The sequence below is a fragment of the Vulpes lagopus genome, chromosome 6 (assembly GCF_018345385.1).
Source record: "Vulpes lagopus strain Blue_001 chromosome 6, ASM1834538v1, whole genome shotgun sequence".
Lineage (NCBI taxonomy): Eukaryota > Metazoa > Chordata > Mammalia > Carnivora > Canidae > Vulpes > Vulpes lagopus.
The window spans coordinates 121,155,005-121,175,833 of NC_054829.1; the positions used below are offsets into that span (position 1 = coordinate 121,155,005).

General features: G+C 35.1%; 1 protein-coding gene across 3 annotated transcripts in view; it reads left to right on the top strand.

Annotated features, from left to right (window-relative positions):
• INTU (inturned planar cell polarity protein) overlaps window positions 1-20,829 on the top strand; it is an 84,624-nt gene that overhangs the window by 42,078 nt on the left and 21,717 nt on the right. For all 3 annotated transcript variants that reach the window (XM_041757712.1, XM_041757714.1, XM_041757713.1), the window contains 3 exons: window positions 4,103-4,221; window positions 10,473-10,562; window positions 17,797-17,874. In XM_041757712.1, the coding sequence (XP_041613646.1) occupies window positions 4,103-4,221; window positions 10,473-10,562; window positions 17,797-17,874 (287 nt within the window). The remainder of the gene's footprint in view (window positions 1-4,102; window positions 4,222-10,472; window positions 10,563-17,796; window positions 17,875-20,829) is intronic.

The window sequence follows — 20,829 nt, forward strand, 5'->3', positions numbered from 1 at the left end:
AGGAAGTGGGCAGATGGAGAGGGAGAGAGAATCTTAAGCAGGCTCTACACCCAGCTCAGAGCCCAATGTGGAACTCAGTCTCAGGACCCTGAGATCATGACCTGAGCTGAAATCAAGAGTCAGATGCTTAACCGACTGAGCCACCCAGATGCCCCATGCTGTTATTCTTTAATTTCAGAAATTGGGGATAATTATACTAGTCCTACTACTATTTATTATTATTTTATATACGTTATAAAACATGTAAGTAATACATTATAAAATGCACGGTTTATGCATTATACTTCAAACAAATAAACCTTTAAATTTACATACATTCTTCCATTTTCTTTACTCACTATTCTTTCTTCCATTTCAGACTTTCCTTATTTGATCATTTTTCTTCTTCTTAAGACATATTTTAGGCATTTCTTTATAGTGAAAGTCTCTTGATGGTGAATTCTTTTTGTTGTTACTTATCCGATAGTATTTTTTTTCACCTCTTCTTGAAAGGTGCTTTGTAATTCTACATTGCATTAGTCAGAATAGGCCAATTGCTCTAACAACCCTGATGTCTCAGTGGCTTAACATAATAGGAGTTTATTTCTCATTTCAATATAAATGTTCCTGCTCATGTGGCTCAGTGGTTGGAGCCCTTCATCTAGCGGTTCCATAATTTCCAAAGGCTTCAGAGTCCTCCATTGGATTATTTGCATCTAGTTCACCACGGAGAAAAGAGAAAAAGCATCTAATATCCCATGAGACAGTTCTTCAGAGTCCTAGCTTAAACCACTTCTGCCCATGTTCTAGTGCCTAGAACTAGTTATATGAACTTCTCTCAATGCAAGGAGGCAAGAAAATGTAGATTTTCTATGTAGTGAGGAAGAAGATGAAGTTGACACATGGCATTGCTTATTTAGGTGGAAAGTTATTTTCTCTAATCTCTTTGAAGATAGTATTCCTTTGTCTTCTGACTTAAGTAATTGTGGTTAAGTCCACCATCAGTCGTTCCTCTATAAGGAATCTTATTTTCTTTGATTTCTTGCTTCTGCTATGTTCAAACTGTTTTTAATCTCTCTATTGTGTTTTCTATTTTAAAAATCTCATTTTTAGGAGTTCCTGAAAAGTCTTTAATCTACATTTCAAATCTGCCATATTCCTGGTCATATTCCATATTGCCTAGTCTCTTGTTGCTTGCTTGTCTTAGTGATTCTATACTTTATTTCTCTAAGTATTTCATACATATTCTGTGTTCTTTTCTATTCTGTATCTGCCCATTCTTCTATCTGTAAGTCCTAAGAGGACTCTGATGTGTGGTGGTTTGCCTTCTTGTGTCCTTGATGATCACCGACTAGACTTACTGCTCGATTTTATCTCTGGGAGTCCTGTGATTGGAAAGTGGGAAAGAATTCCTCCAGAGAGAATTTGCTTCCTCTGTTTCTGCCACTGGCCTAGGGTACTTCAGGCCTCTGTAAGAGTCCGGGTTTAACATAGTGGTCCTAGGTTAGCCCAATACTCAGTGTCCTGGTTGACACTATTGTAGGCATCAACCCTCAAGACATCCCTGCCTCTGTCCTTCTGCCCACCAGTCCCAGGTGAGGGATGGGATTGCAGTTTGCTTGCTTTGCAGCTTGCAAAGCAGTTCCAGGGAAGGGGATTGAAAGGGTATGGAGAAGATGTCCTTAGAAGCCTCTCTACTTCTTACATATCCGGCAGTTCAACAAGTTATGTTCTAGCCATGACTCTATTTGTTTTACAGCATGAGGGTCTCTCAAAGCATTTAGTTTACCATAATGCTTCAAACAGAAGTGAGATCTAAGAAGTTTTTACTAATTTACATTTCTTTGCTCCTGAAGTCCTTGCAGGCTCTATTCTCATTGCCAAAGCCGTTTTATCCAAGGCGTGCATTTCCTTGTGTTGCATCTTCGTATAACAAAATTTCATCAGTAACTGAAATGGAAAAGAAGGGATTTACTTACATGTATTTTTTGTAATTTTCTGTGTTCTGAAAATATAGGGACCTAAAATTAATTATTCTGAGTTCTTGCATGTATTAACTGTCTTTTATACTTTTAAAACAAGTGAGAAAATTAACTATTTATTCTGTAAAACACACAACAAAATTCTGGGATGGTAGCACCCTGAAACTTAATAGGTCATCTTGAAGCAGAATACCGCTGAGGCCTTTTGTCATCTTTGCCTTTCTTTCCATGGGAAAATGTGTAGATGTTTCTCAAATGAACAGGTCTCTGTCTGCTGACAGCCCTCTATCAACACTATAATTAGGAGAGGCTTTTTATTCTTACTGTACAGAGTGGGAGCTGCTGCAAATGCATGCTACTAACAAGTACCTAAAAATACAGCTAATTAAATTGATTAGGAACTGTAGAGTATGCCAGGTCCTTAATAGTGAGGCTTTCTGGGCTGGTTGCTGCAGAGGTAGAAAAAAGAGTTATAAGATTTGGAAATTTCAAGAACCTAATCAAAGACTACTATATGGTTATTTGTTTAAAGTGGTGTTTAATATTTGGCTAAATGCAATGTGTAGTTACTAGTCAAGGTTTAAATATGTTAAGTAAGCATGACTGAAGATCTTAACTGATGTTTGGCTTAATTTCTAAAGATAAAATTTTTATAACTGTTTTTACCTTAGAAATATTGCAAGAAAATTTGAGTGTTAGGCAGAGTGTATTTGACCAACATATTCTATAGCAATTTGCATGTACTGAATGTGCTTAATAAGTATTTAAAAAGGTGTGTCCAGTTTATCATTTATATTTGTCCTAATGTAAAAGTTGCCAAGACATGGACACTAAGTCACATAATTATTTCTTGTAAAGAGAGACCAAAACAAGATGTAGAAAATGCTTTAGAGAGAGAACCAAGGAAAAAATGTATTTTAGGAGTTTGGGCTTTCCATAGTAGCTGTATTAATATTTAGGGATAGTAAATATTGAATAGCATTACTGGGAGCTACTCCGAATTCTCTATGGTTTCTATTTAGAAATTTTTATATTGCCAGCTTTTAATTTGCCTTGTGAGAAAAACAGCATGTTGTTTTAAGTCATAACAAAAAAGTGAGATACAGACTGATTCATCCTTTCGTATAGAAGTTCTAGCACAATGCACATCCTGATTTTGAAATATATTTTGTTTTGTGAAACTGTTTACTGGGAACATGCTCTTCTTAAAAATAAAAAAAAAATATTAAGTTTTTTAAAATTATCTTCTAGATCTATTTTTTTCCATAATTTTTAAAAATTTTTTATTTATTTATGATAGTCACACACACACACACACAGAGAGAGAGAGAGAGAGAGGCAGAGACACAGGCAGAGGGAGAAGCAGGCTCCATGCACCAGGAGCCCAACGTGGGATTTGATCCCGGGTCTCCAGGATCGCGCCCTGAGCCAAAGGCAGGCGCTAAACCGCTGCACCACCCAGGGATCCCTTTTCCATAATTTATAATGTGCTTTCTTTAAAAGTTTGAACTCAGATTAATTTGTGGTGGGCAAACACTTTTAAATATAAGACAGATATTATAACATCATAATACTACTTTCTACCTGTGCTACTATAATTTTATATACTTAGTTTGTAAATTTAACTGTAGTATTGTCTTGGGTTTAAGTAAAGATTTAATGATGATTTCACCAAAGATGATGAAGATCATCTTTTAAATGTCAATAAGGAAAGTAATTAAATTTAAAGACTCTCATAGTTACACGTGGCATCTGTGTAGATATGCTACCAGAGGAGATACGAAAATTTGTATAATGAAAAATATTATTATGAGAGCTTATTGTAAAGTAGATTAAAGTTTAAAACAGTGAAATTACTTGAATTATTCTAACTAATCATGGTCCTACTCAGTATATGTTTTAGTATTATAACCAGTTTTGACAATCTGTAACTTACTTTCAGACATAGTGTTTTAAATACTGGGTAATGTGTTAAAATTCCAGACATAGTTCCCTCTTTGTGTTTGTTTGGATTAAACTACCTCTGAAGTTGAAAGGATTCATTTTTTTGTTCTTAATAGTAAAATCTGAACTTTCCATTACCAAAATAATGGTTGAAAAGTATGGGGGGTTGATCATTTGTGTTTGTTTTCATTTAATAGCAGGAAATTCTTTATCATTGTCCAGTATCTGATGCATCTCAGAAACTTAAAAGTGTGAGAGGAATATTTCTTACACTCTGTGACATGTTGGAAAATGTAACTGGGACACAAGTTACTAGGTAAGAATTGATTTTAATTTAACTTTAATTCTATTTCTTGCAAGTTCTGTACCTTGGTTCTGACAAAATACTAAGATAAGTGTCTATTATACAAATATACTTATATCTATCGTATAGATAACTATACAGCAAATGTGGTATCTGCAGGTATTTTGTTTCTCACCCAAGTTATTTCTACCAGTCACCTATATAGAGGTATAGGTTCTCCATACAGCTGTAGATGGGGTGTTTTGGCACACTACATAGCAGAGTTGGACAAATGACCTATAGTTTAGAATTTATTCATGAAGGTGGTATCTCTTAAGCATGGCATTATGTTGAGTCTAGGCTTTTACATATTTTTCTCTTGATTATTAACTTGCTAGGCAGTACTTTTTTGATTGGTAAAAATGACTGAACACTGAATTTTTCTTGTAGTTCAAAATAGTCTGTTTACAACTATGACAGAAAGAGATAGAAAACATAAACACTTTAAGAAAAGGAGTCAGAATGCAATGTTACCTGTGCAAGTTCACTCAATGATAAAAAAGCAAGACTTCTGTGAAATAACCTTTGGAAAAACAGAATACACCATATAGTCAGTTATAGAGCCACATATCCCATTCCACATTGATTTGTTAAGCCCTGACTTTGAAATGCCACATTTAAGTTATGGGAAGAGAGTGCTCAAAACTTTTGAGTTGTTTTTTTTTTCTAAATAAAATCTAGGGATTACAACCCATTTTTCTTTCTTAACTCAACAATTTTAGGCTTTACAAAAAACATTATCTCAGATTTTAAGAGCCCCATAATACATAAAATATAAAGTTGGATTTTTTAAGGCTTTAACTTTTACCGTCTTCTGATAAAAATGACACTTCTGTGATTTTAAAAGATAAGATCTGCAATACAGTAGAAGGAATTTCCTTGTATACCTAAATAAAAGTTATATTTAATCATAGGGCTCATTTTTAAGACTTTAGTAACTGAGGCTACATTTAGTGTCTAAATTTGCATTCAAAAAAACATGTTGAGTGAAATCTTATGATACTTTTTTTCTCTAACTTATTTAGCTCCATCTACATCATTGCAAATGGCAAGATTTTTATTTTTTATGGCTGAGTAATATTCCATTTATATACACACACCCCACACACACATCTTTTCTATCCATACATCAGTCAATGGACATTGGGAACTTTTCATAATTTAGCTATTGTAGATAATGCTGCTATAAACATCACGGTATATGTATCATTTTTGAATTTGTGGTTTTGTATTCTTTGGGTAAATACCTAGTAGTATAATTGCTGGATCATAGAGTAGTTCTATTTTTAACTTTTTGTGGAACTTCCATACTGTTTCCCAGTGTATCTGCACCAGTTTGCATTTCCAACAGTGCAAGAAGTTTCCCTTTTCTCCACCAAGCACCTATTGTTTCTTCTATTGTTGATTTTAACCATTCTGACAGGGGTGAGGGGATACCTCGTTGTAGTATTGATTTGGATTTCTCTGATGGTAATTGATGTTGAGCATCTTTTCATGTGTCTGTTGCCCATCTGGATGTCTTCTTTGGGAAAATGTCTATTCATGTCTTTTGCCCATTTTTTAATTGGATTATTCATTTTGGGGGCATTCAATTTTATAAGTTCCTTATAGATTTTGGATAGTAATCCTTTTTCAGATATATCATTTGCAAATATCTTCTCCCATTCTTCCATAGGTTGCCTTTTAGTTTTATTGATGGTTTCCTTTGCAGCTTTTTATTTTGATGATATCCCTCCCAATAGTTTATTTTTACTTTTGTTTCCCTTGCTAAGGAGACCTCTCTAGAAAAATATTTCTACAACTGGTGTCAAGGGAGTTATTACTTATATTTTTCCCTACTTTTATGATTTCAGGTCTCACATTTAGGTCTTTTTTTTTTTGAAGATTTTATTTATTTATTCATGAGAAACATAGAGAGAGGGGCAGAGACATAGGCCAAGGGAGAAGCAGGCTCCCCGCGGGGACCCTGATGCAGGACTGAATCCCAGGACCCCAGGATCATGACCTGAGCCAAAGTCACTCAACCACTGAGCCATCCAGGTGCCCCTCACATTTAGGTCTTTAATCCAGTTTGAGTCTATTTTTGTGAATGGTGTAAGGAAGTGGTCCAGTTTCATTCTTTTGCATGTAGCTGACCAGTTTTCCCAATAACATTTGTTGAAGACACTATCTTTTTCCCTATGGATATTCTTTCCTCTTTGTTAAAGATTAACTGACCATATAGGTGCGGGTTCATTTCTGCATTTTCTGTTCTGTTCCACTGATCTATATGTCTGTTTTTTTGGCAGTACCAAACTGTTTTGATCACTACAGCTTTGTAATATAACTTGAAGTCCATAATTGTGATGCCTCCTGCTTTGCTTTTCTTTTTCAAGACTGTTTTCATTATTTAGGATCTTTTGTGGTTCATAAAAATTTTAGGATTGATAGTTCTAGCTCTGTGAAAAATGCTGTGGTATTTTGATAGGGATTGCATGAAATGTATCAATTGTAGTATAGACATTTTAACAATATTTGTTCTTTCCATCCATGAGCATGAAATGTCTTCCCATTTCTTTGTGATGTCTTCAGTTGCTTTTTTTGTTTTCATAGTACAGGTCTTTTACATCTTTGGTTAGTTTTATTCCTAGGTATCTTATGGGTTTTGGTGCAATTGTAAATGGGATTGATTCCTTAATTTCTTCTGCTGCTGCTTCATTATTGGTGTAGAGAAATGCAACATATTTCTGTATGTTGATTTTGTATTCTGCTGATACACTGAATTAGTATATCAGTTGAAGCAGTTTTTTGGTGGAATTTTTTGGGTTTTCAATACGGAGTATGATATCATCTGCAAATAGTGAAAGTTTTACTTCCTCCTTGTTGATTTGGATGCCGTTTATTTCTTTTTGTTGTGTAATCGCTGAGGCTTGGACTTCCAGTACTATGTTAAATAACAGTGGTGAGAGTGGACATCCCTGTCTTGTTCCTGGTAGTAGAATAAAAGCTCTGTTTTCCCCTTTGAGGATGATAATTAGCTGGGTTTTTTCTTATATATGGCCTTTATGATATTGAGGTATAGTCCCCCTAAACCTACTTTGTTGAGGATTTTTATCATGAGTGAATATAATACTTTGTCAAATGCTTTTTCTGCATCTACTGAAATGATATGGTTCTTATCCTTCCTTTTATTAATGTCATGTATCAATCACATTGATTGATTTGCAAATATTGAACCACCCTGACAACCCAGGAATAAATCCACCACTTAATCGTGGTGAATGCTTTTTTTAAGTGTATTGTTGGATTTGGTTTTCTAGTAGTTTATTGAGAATTTTTGCATCTATACTTATCAGAGATATTGGCCTGTATTTCTCTTTTTTAGTGTAGTCTTTATCTTTGCAATGACATGGATGGAGCTAGAGAGTATTATGCTAAGCAAAATAAGTCAGAGAAAGACAAATACCAAGTGACTTCACTCACTTGTGAAATTTAAGAAACAAACAAGCAAAGGGAAGATAAAACGAGAGAGAAAAGCAAAGAAACAAACTCTTAACTACAGAGAACAAACTGCTGGTTACCAGGAGGGACATAGTAGGGAGGGGGTGGGCTAACTAGGAGATGGGGATCAAGCAGTGCACATGTTATCATGAGCTCTGGGCAATATATGGAAGTATTGAATCCCTATATTGTACACCTGACACTAATATTACAGTGTATGTTAAGTAACTGGAATTTAAATAAAAATCTAACAACTAAAAAAAATAGTGATGGTAATGCCTGTAGAGGATTAGATTGAAAGAATCATAATGTCTAGCAAATAGTATGCATTTGACTATAATAAAAATAACAATAATAGTAAAAAATAATACATTTTAGCATTAAAGGAAATCATATAAATTAATGATGTGGGAAAAAAACATGTTACTGACCTCCTTTTATTGAGATATAGTTCATTTATCTTACAGTTTGCCCATTTAAAGTGCATGATTTGGTGATTGTATATTTGCAGATATGTGCAACCAGCATGAGAGTCAATTTTAGAATATTTTCATGCCATGCAAAAAAAAACCTGTACTGGACATTTCATGTGAATAAAATCATAATATGTGGTTACTTGTGATGCTTCTCAGTATAATGTTTTCAAGGTGCAGGCCTCCATTTTAATCTTTTTGGAAATAAAATTTGTTTTAAGTTTCTCCATGTGGATTTGATTTATTTCTTTTTACTTTAAAGGGTAGATGCTATTTGATATTTAGGTCTTGTTATTAATGATAAGATATTGATTAAACATGTGGGAAACAGTAAAAATAGGTAGAAAAGTTTTTTTGAAACAATAAATATGAAAATGACTCCTTAGCAATATGTGTGTCTTATTGTACACACTATTTTAAATCTATAGTGATATTAATGTATGACTATACAAAGAATCTAATATTTGTCAAAAAGCATATATATATTTAAGCTTTATTAAGGCAAAAGTAATATTCCTTTTGAAAAAAGTCTATTTAGCAATTCATGTTTAAAATCTACACACTGGGATCCCTGGGTGGCGCAGCGGTTTGGCGCCTGCCTTTGGCCCAGGGAGCGATCCTGGAGACCCGGGATCGAATCCCACATCAGGCTCCCGGTGCATGGAGCCTGCTTCTCCCTCCGCCTGTGTCTCTGCCTCTCTCTCTCTCTTTCTGTGACTATCATAAATAAATAAAGAATTAAAAAAAAATAAAATAAAATAAAATCTACACACTGATCCATTGCAGTATAAAAAGTACATTATATCCTAAGGACTCAACAAATAAAACCTAATACATGTATTCTCATTTAAAGAAATAAAACACTGAATATGTGTTTATTTTCTTTTCTTCCCACCACCTACCCACACTACAGGATGGAATCATTATGCTCTCTATGTTTTCATAGTTCATTATTATATCTCTTTAAAGAACATATTTAATTTGTTTTCCAACTTGATTAAAGTACAGTAAATTGCATATATGTAAAATATACAATCTGATGAGTTTTGACAGAGATGTATAGACCCTGAAACCATCATCACAATGAATATATACATTATTCTAAAAGTTTCCTTGAGAGAGATGCCTGGGTGGCTCAGCGCTTGAGCCTCTGCCTTCGGCTCGAGGCATGATTCCAGGATCCGGGATCGAGTTCCTCATCGGGCTCCTTGCAGGAGAGCCTGCTTCTTTCTCCCTCTGCCTATGTCTCTGTGTCTTTCTCACTCTCTCTGTATCTCTCATGAATAAATAAATAAAACTTTTTTTAAAAAAAGTTCCCTTGAGAACGTGTTTAAATCTGACTTATATTTTAGTTACTTGTTTATTTATCTGTGTCCTGTATTGAATTATTACCTTGTGAGCCGAGACCATGTCTTCCTTTCTTTGTAGTTTCTCTTAATAAATCATGTTCATAAATAAGCAGTGAGAAAATATTTGTTAAATTGGCATACTAGGATCCCTGAGTGGCTCAGCGGTTTAGCACCTGCCTTCGGCCCAGGATGTGATCCTGGAGTCCCGAGATCGAGTCCCACGTCGGGCTCCCTGCATGGAGCCTGCTTCTCCCTCTGCCTGTCTCTCTCTCTCTCTCTCTCTCTTTCTCTCTGTGTGTGTGTCCCTTATTAATAAATAAATAAAATCTTTTTATTTTGTGGATAAATATGTCCTCAGGTTACCAAAATCCTAATGATGCATCAATAAGCAGTGATGAGATTTTAACATGCATTTAGACATAGGAATCACCTTTAACTTTCACTAGATCTAGCCATCCTGTCAGGAAGACATCCATGTTGTGGTTCTGGATGCTACCAACGCCTCATTCTACAGTCATCAAGACATTTATTCTACTGTAAAAAGTTGAAATACATTTTTAATAGTGTCTTAAAAAAAAAAAAAAAAAAAATTGGCCTACTATTGGAAACTTTCTTTTGAGGAAAAATAGCATACAATCACTTAATGTTAGTGAAAGAATTTCAGTACTTATTACTGTAATAGGTCTACTTTTGTTTGACCTAGAGCTTTTTGTAGGTTTTAAAAAAATATTTCAGGGTATATTTTTGTTGTTATATAATTACTTGTCTTTTCTGTGTGGCAGTTAGGTATATGCCAAGAAATTTGCTTCATTAAGCATGCAGTTCTTAAATCAAACCATGTGTAATCTTTTATGAGTGACTGTTTATAATTTTATGACATTTAAAGATATTCTAACTTTACTTTCACTCTATTTTTTCTTAGCTCATCCCTTCTTTTAAATGGGAGACAAATCCATGTGGCTTATTGGAAAGAATCTGACAAGTTGTTGTTAATTGGCCTGCCTGCTGAAGAGTAAGTTGAGATCTTTTTTTTTTTTAACCTTAAAATCATTTCTAAAATACTGCTAACAAAGTCTGTTTATTAAAATTATGCCATTTTTGTCAAAAACAAACTCCTTCAAACAGTTTTACCGTTTAAAGATTTGTTGCACCAGTGCAGTAGCTACCATGTTAATTTAGAATTAAGAATACAGAGAGGGGGCACTAAGGTGGCTCAGTTGGTTAAGTGTCCAACTCTTGATTTCGGCTCAGGTCATGAATTCATGGTCCTGGGATCAGGCCATGCATCAGGTTGTGTGCTGAGCATGGAGCCTGCTTGAAATTTTCTCTTCCTTTGCCATTTCTTCTACTTGCTTGCTCTCATTCTCTCTCAAAATAATTAATTCATTAAAAACAGAAAAGTGGTGGGAACAATTAGTAAGGCAGGGCTTTTAATACATTTCCTTCTGAGATTTGGCCAGTAGAGAGAGGTGGCTGAGAGAAGACCTCCTCTGCTCAAACTTTTGACAAGATTGTGATTTGGATTTTATGTGGATTTTAACAGTTTTTTACTGTTGGGAATTTTGGAGAACTAAAGGTCAAGCAGAAAGGTATTTGGCCCTGATATTCAGCACGTTTGGCAAAATACATTTGACCCTTGAACAATATGGGTTCGAATTGCATTGATCCACTTATATGTGGGGTTTTTTCAATAAATATATTGAAAGATTTTTTTGGAGATTTGTAACAGTATGAAAAAACTTAAAGATGAACTGTGTAGCCTAGTAATATTGAAAAAATTGTGAAAAAGGTATAATATCATGAATGCATAAAATATATGTAGATACTAGTCTTTTTATTATCATTACTACCATACAATATACATAAGTCTTATTATTAAAAGTTAACATTTATCAAAACTTACTCATACAAACACTTAGATGGAGCAGTTCACAGTTGAGAGAAATGTGAACAAATGTAAAGATGCAGTATTAAATCATAATCGCATAAAATTAACTATATTGCATACTGCTGTAATAATTTCGCAGCCACTTCCTATTGCTCTTACAGTGAGCTCAAGTCTTATGATTATCTGCTTGCAACTCTCTGTGACACTGATCATCTCCATGTGACCAGTTGGTCTTTCCAGTATATTGTATATTACAGTAAAAAAAGTGATTTCTCACAGTTCTTGCATATTTTTCATTGTGTTTAGTGTTAGTGCAATACTGTAAACCTTGAATAACACCATGAGACTCATATGAAGTGCTAGTAGTAATGCTAGAAGTGCTTCCAAGAAGCAGAGAAAAGTTATGACATTACACGAAGTCAAATTACTTGATATATACTGTAGATTGAGGTCTGCAACTGCAGTTGCCCCCCATTTCAAGATAAATAAATCCAGCATGTGGGCCATTGTGAAAAAGAAAAGGAAATTCATGAAGCTGTCATTGTAGTTATGCCAGCAGGTGCAAAACACTGCACTTTTTGTGATATATCTTTTTATCTTGTTTTGAAGATGCAGCTTTTATGTAGGCATAGGATTGCTATAAGAAAAGCATACCTATAGACTCTAATATGATTTGAGAAAAAATAGTCATTATATGACAACTTAAGGCAAAAATAAGGTGAAGAATCCAAAGTGGAAGAATTTAATGCCAGCAAAGGACAGCTTGACAATTTTACAAGGAGGTTTAGTTTAAAAAATGTCAAGACAGCAGGAGAAGCAGGTTCTGCTGATAAGAGACAACAGATGAGTTCCCAGATGCCATTAAGAAAACCAGTAAGAGGGCAGCCCCGGTGGCGCAGCGGTTTGGCGCCGCCTGAAGCCCGGGGTGTGATCCTGGAGACATGGTATCGAGTCCCACGTCGGGCTCTCTGCATGGAGCCTGCTTCTCTCTCTGCCTGTGTCCTACTGTGTCTCTGCCTCTCTGTGTGTGTGTCTCTCATGAATAAATAAATTTTTAAAAATTCTTTAAAAAAAAAAAAGAAAAGAAAAGAAAACCAGTAAGAGAAAGGATATCTGCCTCAAGGTTTTTAATACCAACAAAAGTGTCCTATTCTGGGGGAAAAATGTTGGTTGCATAGGACATTAGTAAAGAAGAAAAGTGAGCACCAAGATATAAGGCGGGAAGGAATAGGCTAACTGCTGTTTTGTGCAAATACAGTTAAATCAGGACTGCCCTTATCTGTAAAGTTCCTAAACCTTGAAGGAAAAAGATAAACACCTGCTGCCAGTCTTTTGGTTGTATAGCAAGAAAACCTGGACAGTGAGAACCCTTTTTCTGGAGTGGTTCCATTGAAACTTTGTCCCTAAAGTCAGGAAATACTTTGCCTTTGAAAATTCTTTTGATATTGGACAATGACCCTGGCCACCCAGAACCCCATGAGTTCAACACCAAAGATGTTAATATACTTGCCCCCCAAACACAACATCTCCAATTCAGCCTCTAGGGCTCCTTACACATGGTACTCTATGGAAAGGATTATCAATGCTATGGAAGAGAACCTCAATGGAGAGAACATCATGAAAGTCTGGAAGGATTACACCATTGAAGATGCCATTGTTGTTGTGGAAAAGGCCATGAAAGCCATCAAGCCCGAAACAATAAATTCCTGCTGGAGAAGATACTGTGCATGACTTCACAGGATTTCTGACAGAGCCAGTCAAGGAAATCATGAAAGAGATTGTGGATATGGCCAAAAGGGGGGCAGGCCAGGGGAGGTGAAGGGTTTCAAGATAGAGATCTTAGAGAAATTCAATAGCTAATAGAGGGATCCCACACCAGAGGGATGAATAAAAGATGACTTGATGGATGGAAATGAGTACTTCTGAACCAGTGCTAGATGCTGAGGGAGAAGACATAAAAGAAGCAGTGCCAGAAAACAAATGGATACTAGACAATCTGGCAGAAGGGTTCTGATTTTTCAGGACTGCTTTTGACTTCTTTTATGACGTGGACCCTTCTATGATATGGGCATGGATAATAAAGCAAATGGTTTAAGAAGGCTTGATATCATACAGGGATGTTTTCAGAGAAATGAAAAAGCAGAGAAATTACCACATATTTCTGTAAAGTTACACTGAGTGTGCCTGCCCCATCCTGCCTACCCTTTCACCTCCACATCTTGCCTCTTCCACTCCTGAAACCACAAGACCAACCCCTCCTCCTCCTCAGCCTACTCCATATGAAGATGATGAGAATGAAGATCTTTATGATGACCCACTTTCACTTAATGAATAACAAGTAATCATCATACATATAGCTAATAAACGTATCTGTTATACATATATGTGTCTTCATTTGAAAATCTAATAATTGTACAGCAAGAACTGTGTCATCATCATCATCATCATCATCTAAGTAGACATCCTGTAGACCACCATGTATAAGACTCTGGTGGAAGGGAATAATCTATCCTTAGGGTGATTGATATTTAATATAAAATTAATAATGTGTTAGTTTTCTTACTGTTTTATAATTTTGTTTTCAAAAAATTACATGACCAAATAGTATGCCTCTCTTATAATGGGGGAAAACTGCATATCAATGTATCATCATAGGTAAGTGACTTTTTTTAAAAAATGTAAGCATTTCCAGTACTGTATTATGAATATAATATGGTATACCCTAAAAATGTTATAATGATTCGTTCTCTAGTGTATGGGTTAGGCTGTCATGAAGCAACACTGTCAATTACACTAGGCTACCATAAAGTAATCATATTGCTCCTGCTTCATTATCAATGCACGAATTGTATGTAAATAAATATGAATTTATTTTTAATATCTTTTCATTTTGGACATCTAGAGTTAGTAATACATGTAACATCTACAGTTTTTTATATTATATAAGACAGTATTGACATAGGAACTAGCAAATAGATGATTCATCTTAAACAGATGATACAAACTTATGGCATTTCTCTTATAATTTTCTTAATAATGTTTTCTCTAGCTTGCTTTATTGTAAGAATACAGTATATAATACATATGACATACAACATATGTGGTAATCAACTATTTATGTTGTCAATAAGGCATCCAGTCAACAGTAGGCTATTAGTACTTAAGTTTGGGAGGAGTTAAAAAGTTATACTTAGATTTTCAACTGCCTGGGGTGTTGGGACCCCATCCCCTGCACTATTCAGGGGTCAGCTATAACAAATATTTAACTTTAAAGTGATTTCTCAGGGTGCATAGATGGTTCAGTCAGTCAAGCATCTGCCTTTGACTCAGGTCATGATCCCAGGGACGTGGGATCGAACCCCGCATCAAGCTTTCTGCTCAGGGGGTCTGCTTCTCTCTCCTTCTCTGTGCTCACTCTTTCTTTCTCTCTCAAGTAAATAAAAAAATATTTTAAAAAAATAGAGTAACTTCTCTAATGTTTTGTCTTAATTATCATGTTCTCCTTTTTAACTTTTTGCATGTATTTTGAAATATATCTTATTTTTATAGTTCAAGGTAAGAACTGGGTTGGCATTTATGATGAGCAGACCATGAACCCAAGGACTGCATTGGGTACTTTACATTCATTAATCTCATTTAATCTTTAAAATCAGCTCCAGATGTACTTTATGATCTCTGGCCCCATTTTATAAATAAGGAAAGTAAAACCAAGAGAAGATTAAATAACTTGCCAAAGGTCACATTACTGGCAAGAAACAGAATTGGTAATTGAAGGAGAGTCTGAATTCTTTCTACTACGTTACTTCCCTGATGTCACAAGACACTAAAAGCTGAGGAGAAATGGAATAAGAATATGGAGAACAGCCCCAAGGAGAAGGATTTAACTAATGTTAGACTAGTCTTATATCCCTATTCAATGGTATTTTAAAACTTGGAATTTATACTCTTGCTTGCTTTATTATTATTTTTTAAATATTTTATTTATTTATTCATGATAGACATAGAGAGAGAGAGAGGCAGAGACACAGGCAGAGGGAGAAGCAGGCTCCATAAAGGGAGCCCATCGCGGAACTTGGTCCCGGGACTCCACCATCGCGCCCTGGGCCAAAGGCAGGCGCCAAACCACCAAGCCACCCAGGGATCCCCTCTTCCTTGCTTTAAAAAAAATTTTGGCAACTTCTGTTAAGCTATAAACACATTTTAGTGTTAACCTTTTGTTCCATAGAATCATCATATATCGTCTACCAAATAATAATCAAATATCAAAATAAATACTATAGTATGTAGATGACACAATTTTAGAGAATACCAATTTAGATAACTTTTCTTTTGGTGTTACTTTAAGTTTCCCAAGAAAAAGAATAAAGTAGACCTCAAAAAATGCATTATACAGCCAATCTGAACATGAATATGAATATTTTCTATTATTAACATTGTTAACCAGATTTCTTTCATTATATAGCAGTGTATTAGTTATCTATTCCTGGATAACAATTTACATCAAACTTAAGGACTTTTGTAGATGTTTATTATCTCATAAGTATTTTTGTGAGTCAGGAATTCATGAGCAACTTAGCTGGGTGATTCTGGCTCAGGATCTGTCTTAAGGTTGGTTAAACAGCTTTTACTGCATTCCCAAGATTTTGGACCATTGTATTTTCATTTTCATTTCTCCAAGTATTTCCTGTGTGGTTCAAATGTTTAATGTGAAGAATAATGATGCTATGACATATTACTACATGGTGCCTCTCTTTAACCAACTAATTTGTATTTTTCTGTCTAAAAAGAGACTTATGAACCCTGCTAGGGTACTGCCTTATGCCAGTGAGTTGGATTATGAAAAACTTGAGTTGTTTTGAAATATGGGTTTACAAGAATTGGAGAACACCCATTATAAGTTACTTTAGGTTGTAATACTGGGGTAAAACATTTGTCTTTCCACTTTTATAGTTGCCCAAAAGGTAGAAGAAAGAAAACAGTTAATGCAGTGGTGAGCTAAAACATAATGTAGACAGGGAAAAGAAAGGCCCAGCTAAGGAACTGAGCAGAGAGGCTGCTCAGCCACATTCTGAATTCTGATGCTACCAGCTGAATTAATTATGCAGATAGAGACAGTTTCCAGGAGGTGCTTTACTCTGAAGCTAAAAACAGGCTATCACAGCTGTGCTCCAGATCAAAGTTGTGCCACATAGGGGATACTCTAGCCAATTTTCCAATCTTTATTACTGGGTGGTGCGCATAGAAGGTGTCCTTAAATATTAGTTATTCCTATCCTGGAGAACTTGGCTTATAAATTGGAATAAATTTGAAGATCTCCTTTATTCTACTCTGTACAAACTTTTTTCCTCATTCCATCTTGTTTCACATAACCATGAAAGATAGGAATTTTTCTCCTAATTCATTCAAACTGAGAAATAGAGTGTTAAGAGATCATGTGCAAGCACCTCCTCACTGTCAGTTGACAGGTCTTTGTACCTCCAATCCTGTGCATGTGGTTTGTGATTGAAGTGGCCGCCCTGGGATTTTTTTTCTCATTTGTCTTAATACCACGTCTGTGCATCCCCCTCTTTGCCACTATGCCTTTTACAAGCAAAATGAGAAGACTGCTACACCACAGAAAAACCAGATTGGGAGTATAACCCAGGGACATGTGTTTTTGGAGTAGGGATTGTCTTCCTTTGATGGCTACAGTGAATAATGGGAACCCAACCTGGAAATCCTTGTGAGATAGTAGAAGAGGATAACTTCAGAGCTAAGAAGATGGTTGCCCACAGGAGGTTCTACTCCCTTTGTGTCCTTGCACAAGTTACTTAATTTTTTAGACCTTCACTTACCCATTATATAATAGGCATAATAAGACCTACTCTGTAGAATTTTTATCAGGCTCCATTGAAAACAATGTCCATTTATTTCTTTCCTTTCTCTATTTCACTTAGAAGTGTATTGTCAAAGAAGTTGGAGGTTCACTTGAGATCTGGGTAATACTGAAAAATGTCAAGAATTTAGCATTTTTTTCTGTGGGCCCAGGTACTGCACTACTTTATATGCATTAATTTTATGTAATTCTCAAAAGGAACCTGAGAGGGGCTTAGTGAATATTGCACCACTCTAGACATGAGGAACCTAAACCATAAAGAGGCTTAAATAACTTCTGTTTAGGTGGTGGTATAAAAGTCCCTACTTGACCGATGCTAGAACTCCATATCTAGACATTGGAGTCTTCAACTGCTAAAGCAGTAAACAACCTTTTTACACAGCTTTACTAATAGTAGTTGACACACAGACTTTTCACATTCTTTACACATAAAATGTAAAGATGTTCTGCTTCTTTTAACAAATGCATTTTTGCTTTTTTTAGAGTTCCTCTTCCTCAGCTAAGGAATATGATAGAAGATGTTGCCCAAACCTTAAAATTTATGTATGGTTCTTTAGATAGGTAAGTAATTCTGTGAGTTGAATCTCAAGTTTTTTGTTGGTTTGTATTTAAAAAAAACATTTAGTCACAGAGAACAAACTGATGGTTACCAGAGGGGAGGGGAGTAGGTGAGGAGGTAGGGGAAATAGGTGATGGGGATCAAGGAGTACACTTGATGTGATGAGCATTGATTGTATGGAATTGTTGAATTACTATATTATACGCTTGAAACTAACATAACACTGTATGCTAACTATACTGAAATTTAAAGTTAATAAAAATAATATAAAAAATAATGAAGATATCAATGCTTATTAAAAAATGAATCTCAAGTTTTAAGTATATGATTCTAAATTCCTTTTGTACTTAATACTTTTTCTTGGTTGGCAAGTTAGGTATTTGTTTTTTTCCTTCTTCCTCTGATTTTTTCATCCTTTATTACTGGCTTTATTTTACATTTTGAGGCATGATCCATGCTTTATCATTTCTGGTCTCATGTTAGTGTAGTGAAATAATGTGAATAGTGATGAACAACAATTATATTCTGATTTGATGTATTTCCGTAGTAGCAAATGTAAGAAAGAGCATTTCAGAACAGATACAGAAAAGAGTAAGAAGATTTTAAGTAAGTTGTTTGTGTTTTCTTCTGATTTTATAAGAGCATTGTCAAATTCACTATCCTAAAATGTGATTTCTTCTTAGTTAAAAAAAATTTTTGGTAAAAAAAAATGCACTATTAAAATAAATGACACAGTAAAGAAGGTATTGACTAGTTTCATGTGTATCATTTCACCTATTTTCTATACAATATGAATACGGTGTGCATACTCTTTTTTAATATATGTGGGCTCATATTATGCATATTTTCCTGCTTCTTGCTTTTTTAACCTTGCAGTACAATATGATGCATCTTTCTTGATCTGAAGGAGGCAATTTGAGGTAACTTCAACATTTGAACCCATAAAATTACAGATGAAAAATAGATTTTTCTGTTTGTGGGGTTTTTCTAAGTTCCAGTACTTCAGAGAGCTAAAATGATACCTTTTCTTTCAAAGCCTTAGGAATCTATCAATATAAAAATCCAAAAGCTGTTTATGTTTTTCCAAACCATGGTGGTGTCAGCTCTCTGTCTGTTGCGGATCTTTTTTGTTGTCACTAGTCTCAAAGCAGCCTGAAACAATTTTCTGTGGCTGTGCCTTTGGGATTGTCTAGTTTGTAGAATTCTCCTCTGAGAGCCTCTTAGGAGACACGTCCCTCTCAAACCCAGTTACTAATTAGCATTTTCTAAATGTGTGATCTACAAAAGGCCAGGCAACCACAAACAGTGCTTTTACCTTTTATTAATAAGGAAATTTTAACCAATGAAGAGTAAGGATACAGTTGTAAACTATCTCCTTAAATTTACACTGGGTGAGCAAACCTTGCTATGTTTTGCCTTAATTAAAGCTTTTTGTTTTCATAAAATCAGAGATAATTAAAAATTAAATTCCTGCAATGAATTACATACTTTAAGACACTCAGTTCAGGCTGTTCTGCAAATTCCAATGAACTAGCTTGGGGGCAGAGGGACTCTTAATTTCTGTGAATTTCATTTTGAAATTTAGTTTCCATATACCTGGAAGTATCACCAAATTGGCAGCAAATTTTAGTTTCTTAGTCTAGTGAGAATTTGAAAGGCAAACTAAGATAGTAAAGGTGAAGATCCATTGAGTTCTTAAGACCAAGAAGCAGTGTGGATCCAACATGTTGTTAGTTGTCATTTTGTAGCAATTTCTAATAAGTTTTTCTAATTATGAAAGATATTAAAGGCACACTGTGAAAAATTATGATGACTAAAAAGTCCAAAGACTTAATTATTTTTTTAAGTTGTAAACTGGTTAGTTTCTGTGAGGCACAGAAACTATATATTCAACAAAGTTTAGTTTATGATCAGATTAAAGATGTTTCCTTCACTATTCCCAGCCAAACTTTCAGCAAATTCTAAACAGTCTGTCTCTAAAACACATCTCAAATCCATTCATCTCTCTCCATCTTCACTGTTACCTTGTCCAGTCACCACCATCTCTTACTTCTACAGCAGTCTCCTAACTGGTTTTCTTGCCACCTTAGTTTCCAAATGAAGTTAAAGTGATCTTTGTACATTATAATCTGTCTCCTACATGCCTGTCTGATTTTGGATCTCAAACCACACCCACCCCTCTGTGCTGTTCTGCTGGTACCCTGCCCAAGCTTGTTCCCAACTTAGGGCTTTTGTGCTTTTTCCTCTCACTGGGTCTTGACACTGGGATCTCAGCTTAAATGCCCATTCTCAAAGACTCTTCCCCAACTTTTTATCTAAATTAGCCAACCAGTCACACCACCCATTCACATGATCGTATTCTCTGCATGGCTCTTTGTACAAGTTCATGTTTTTACTGTTTGTTCACTTGTTGTCTTTCTCCATTAGAATGTGAGCTCCACAGAAGCAGAGACCTTATCTTTTGTTTTGACATTTTTACTATTATACCTCCAACAGTGAGAATAGTGCCTAGAACATAGTTGGCACTCAAGCAATTTGTTGAATGAATCCATGATTATTATTCTGATGTATTAATGGTATATATGCTAGTTACTGTGTTTTGAAGTGGGCTATTCCAATGAATGGCTGCAGGCAATGCTATATTATTTTTGCATGGCTAAAACCAAGTGTTCAGTCTGTCTCTTCTTTACCTCTGTCTCTTTCTCTCTCCTTGAGTTCTTCAATAGTGTTGCCTTCATTAGTGAAAAATGGAGAAATAACTTAGGCTAATTAAGTGCTTACTGTATTCAGTAAGTAAGAAGTATTTATTATGTACTTCACATGTGAGTCAGGTTGTATTATCCCCATTTTTAGAGTTGGAAACAAAAGTTCAGAGAAAGGTTAGATGATTTTTCTGCGATTTTTTTACCACTGGTAAAAGCAGTGGTAAGATTCAAAGCCAGATATGTCCTATTACA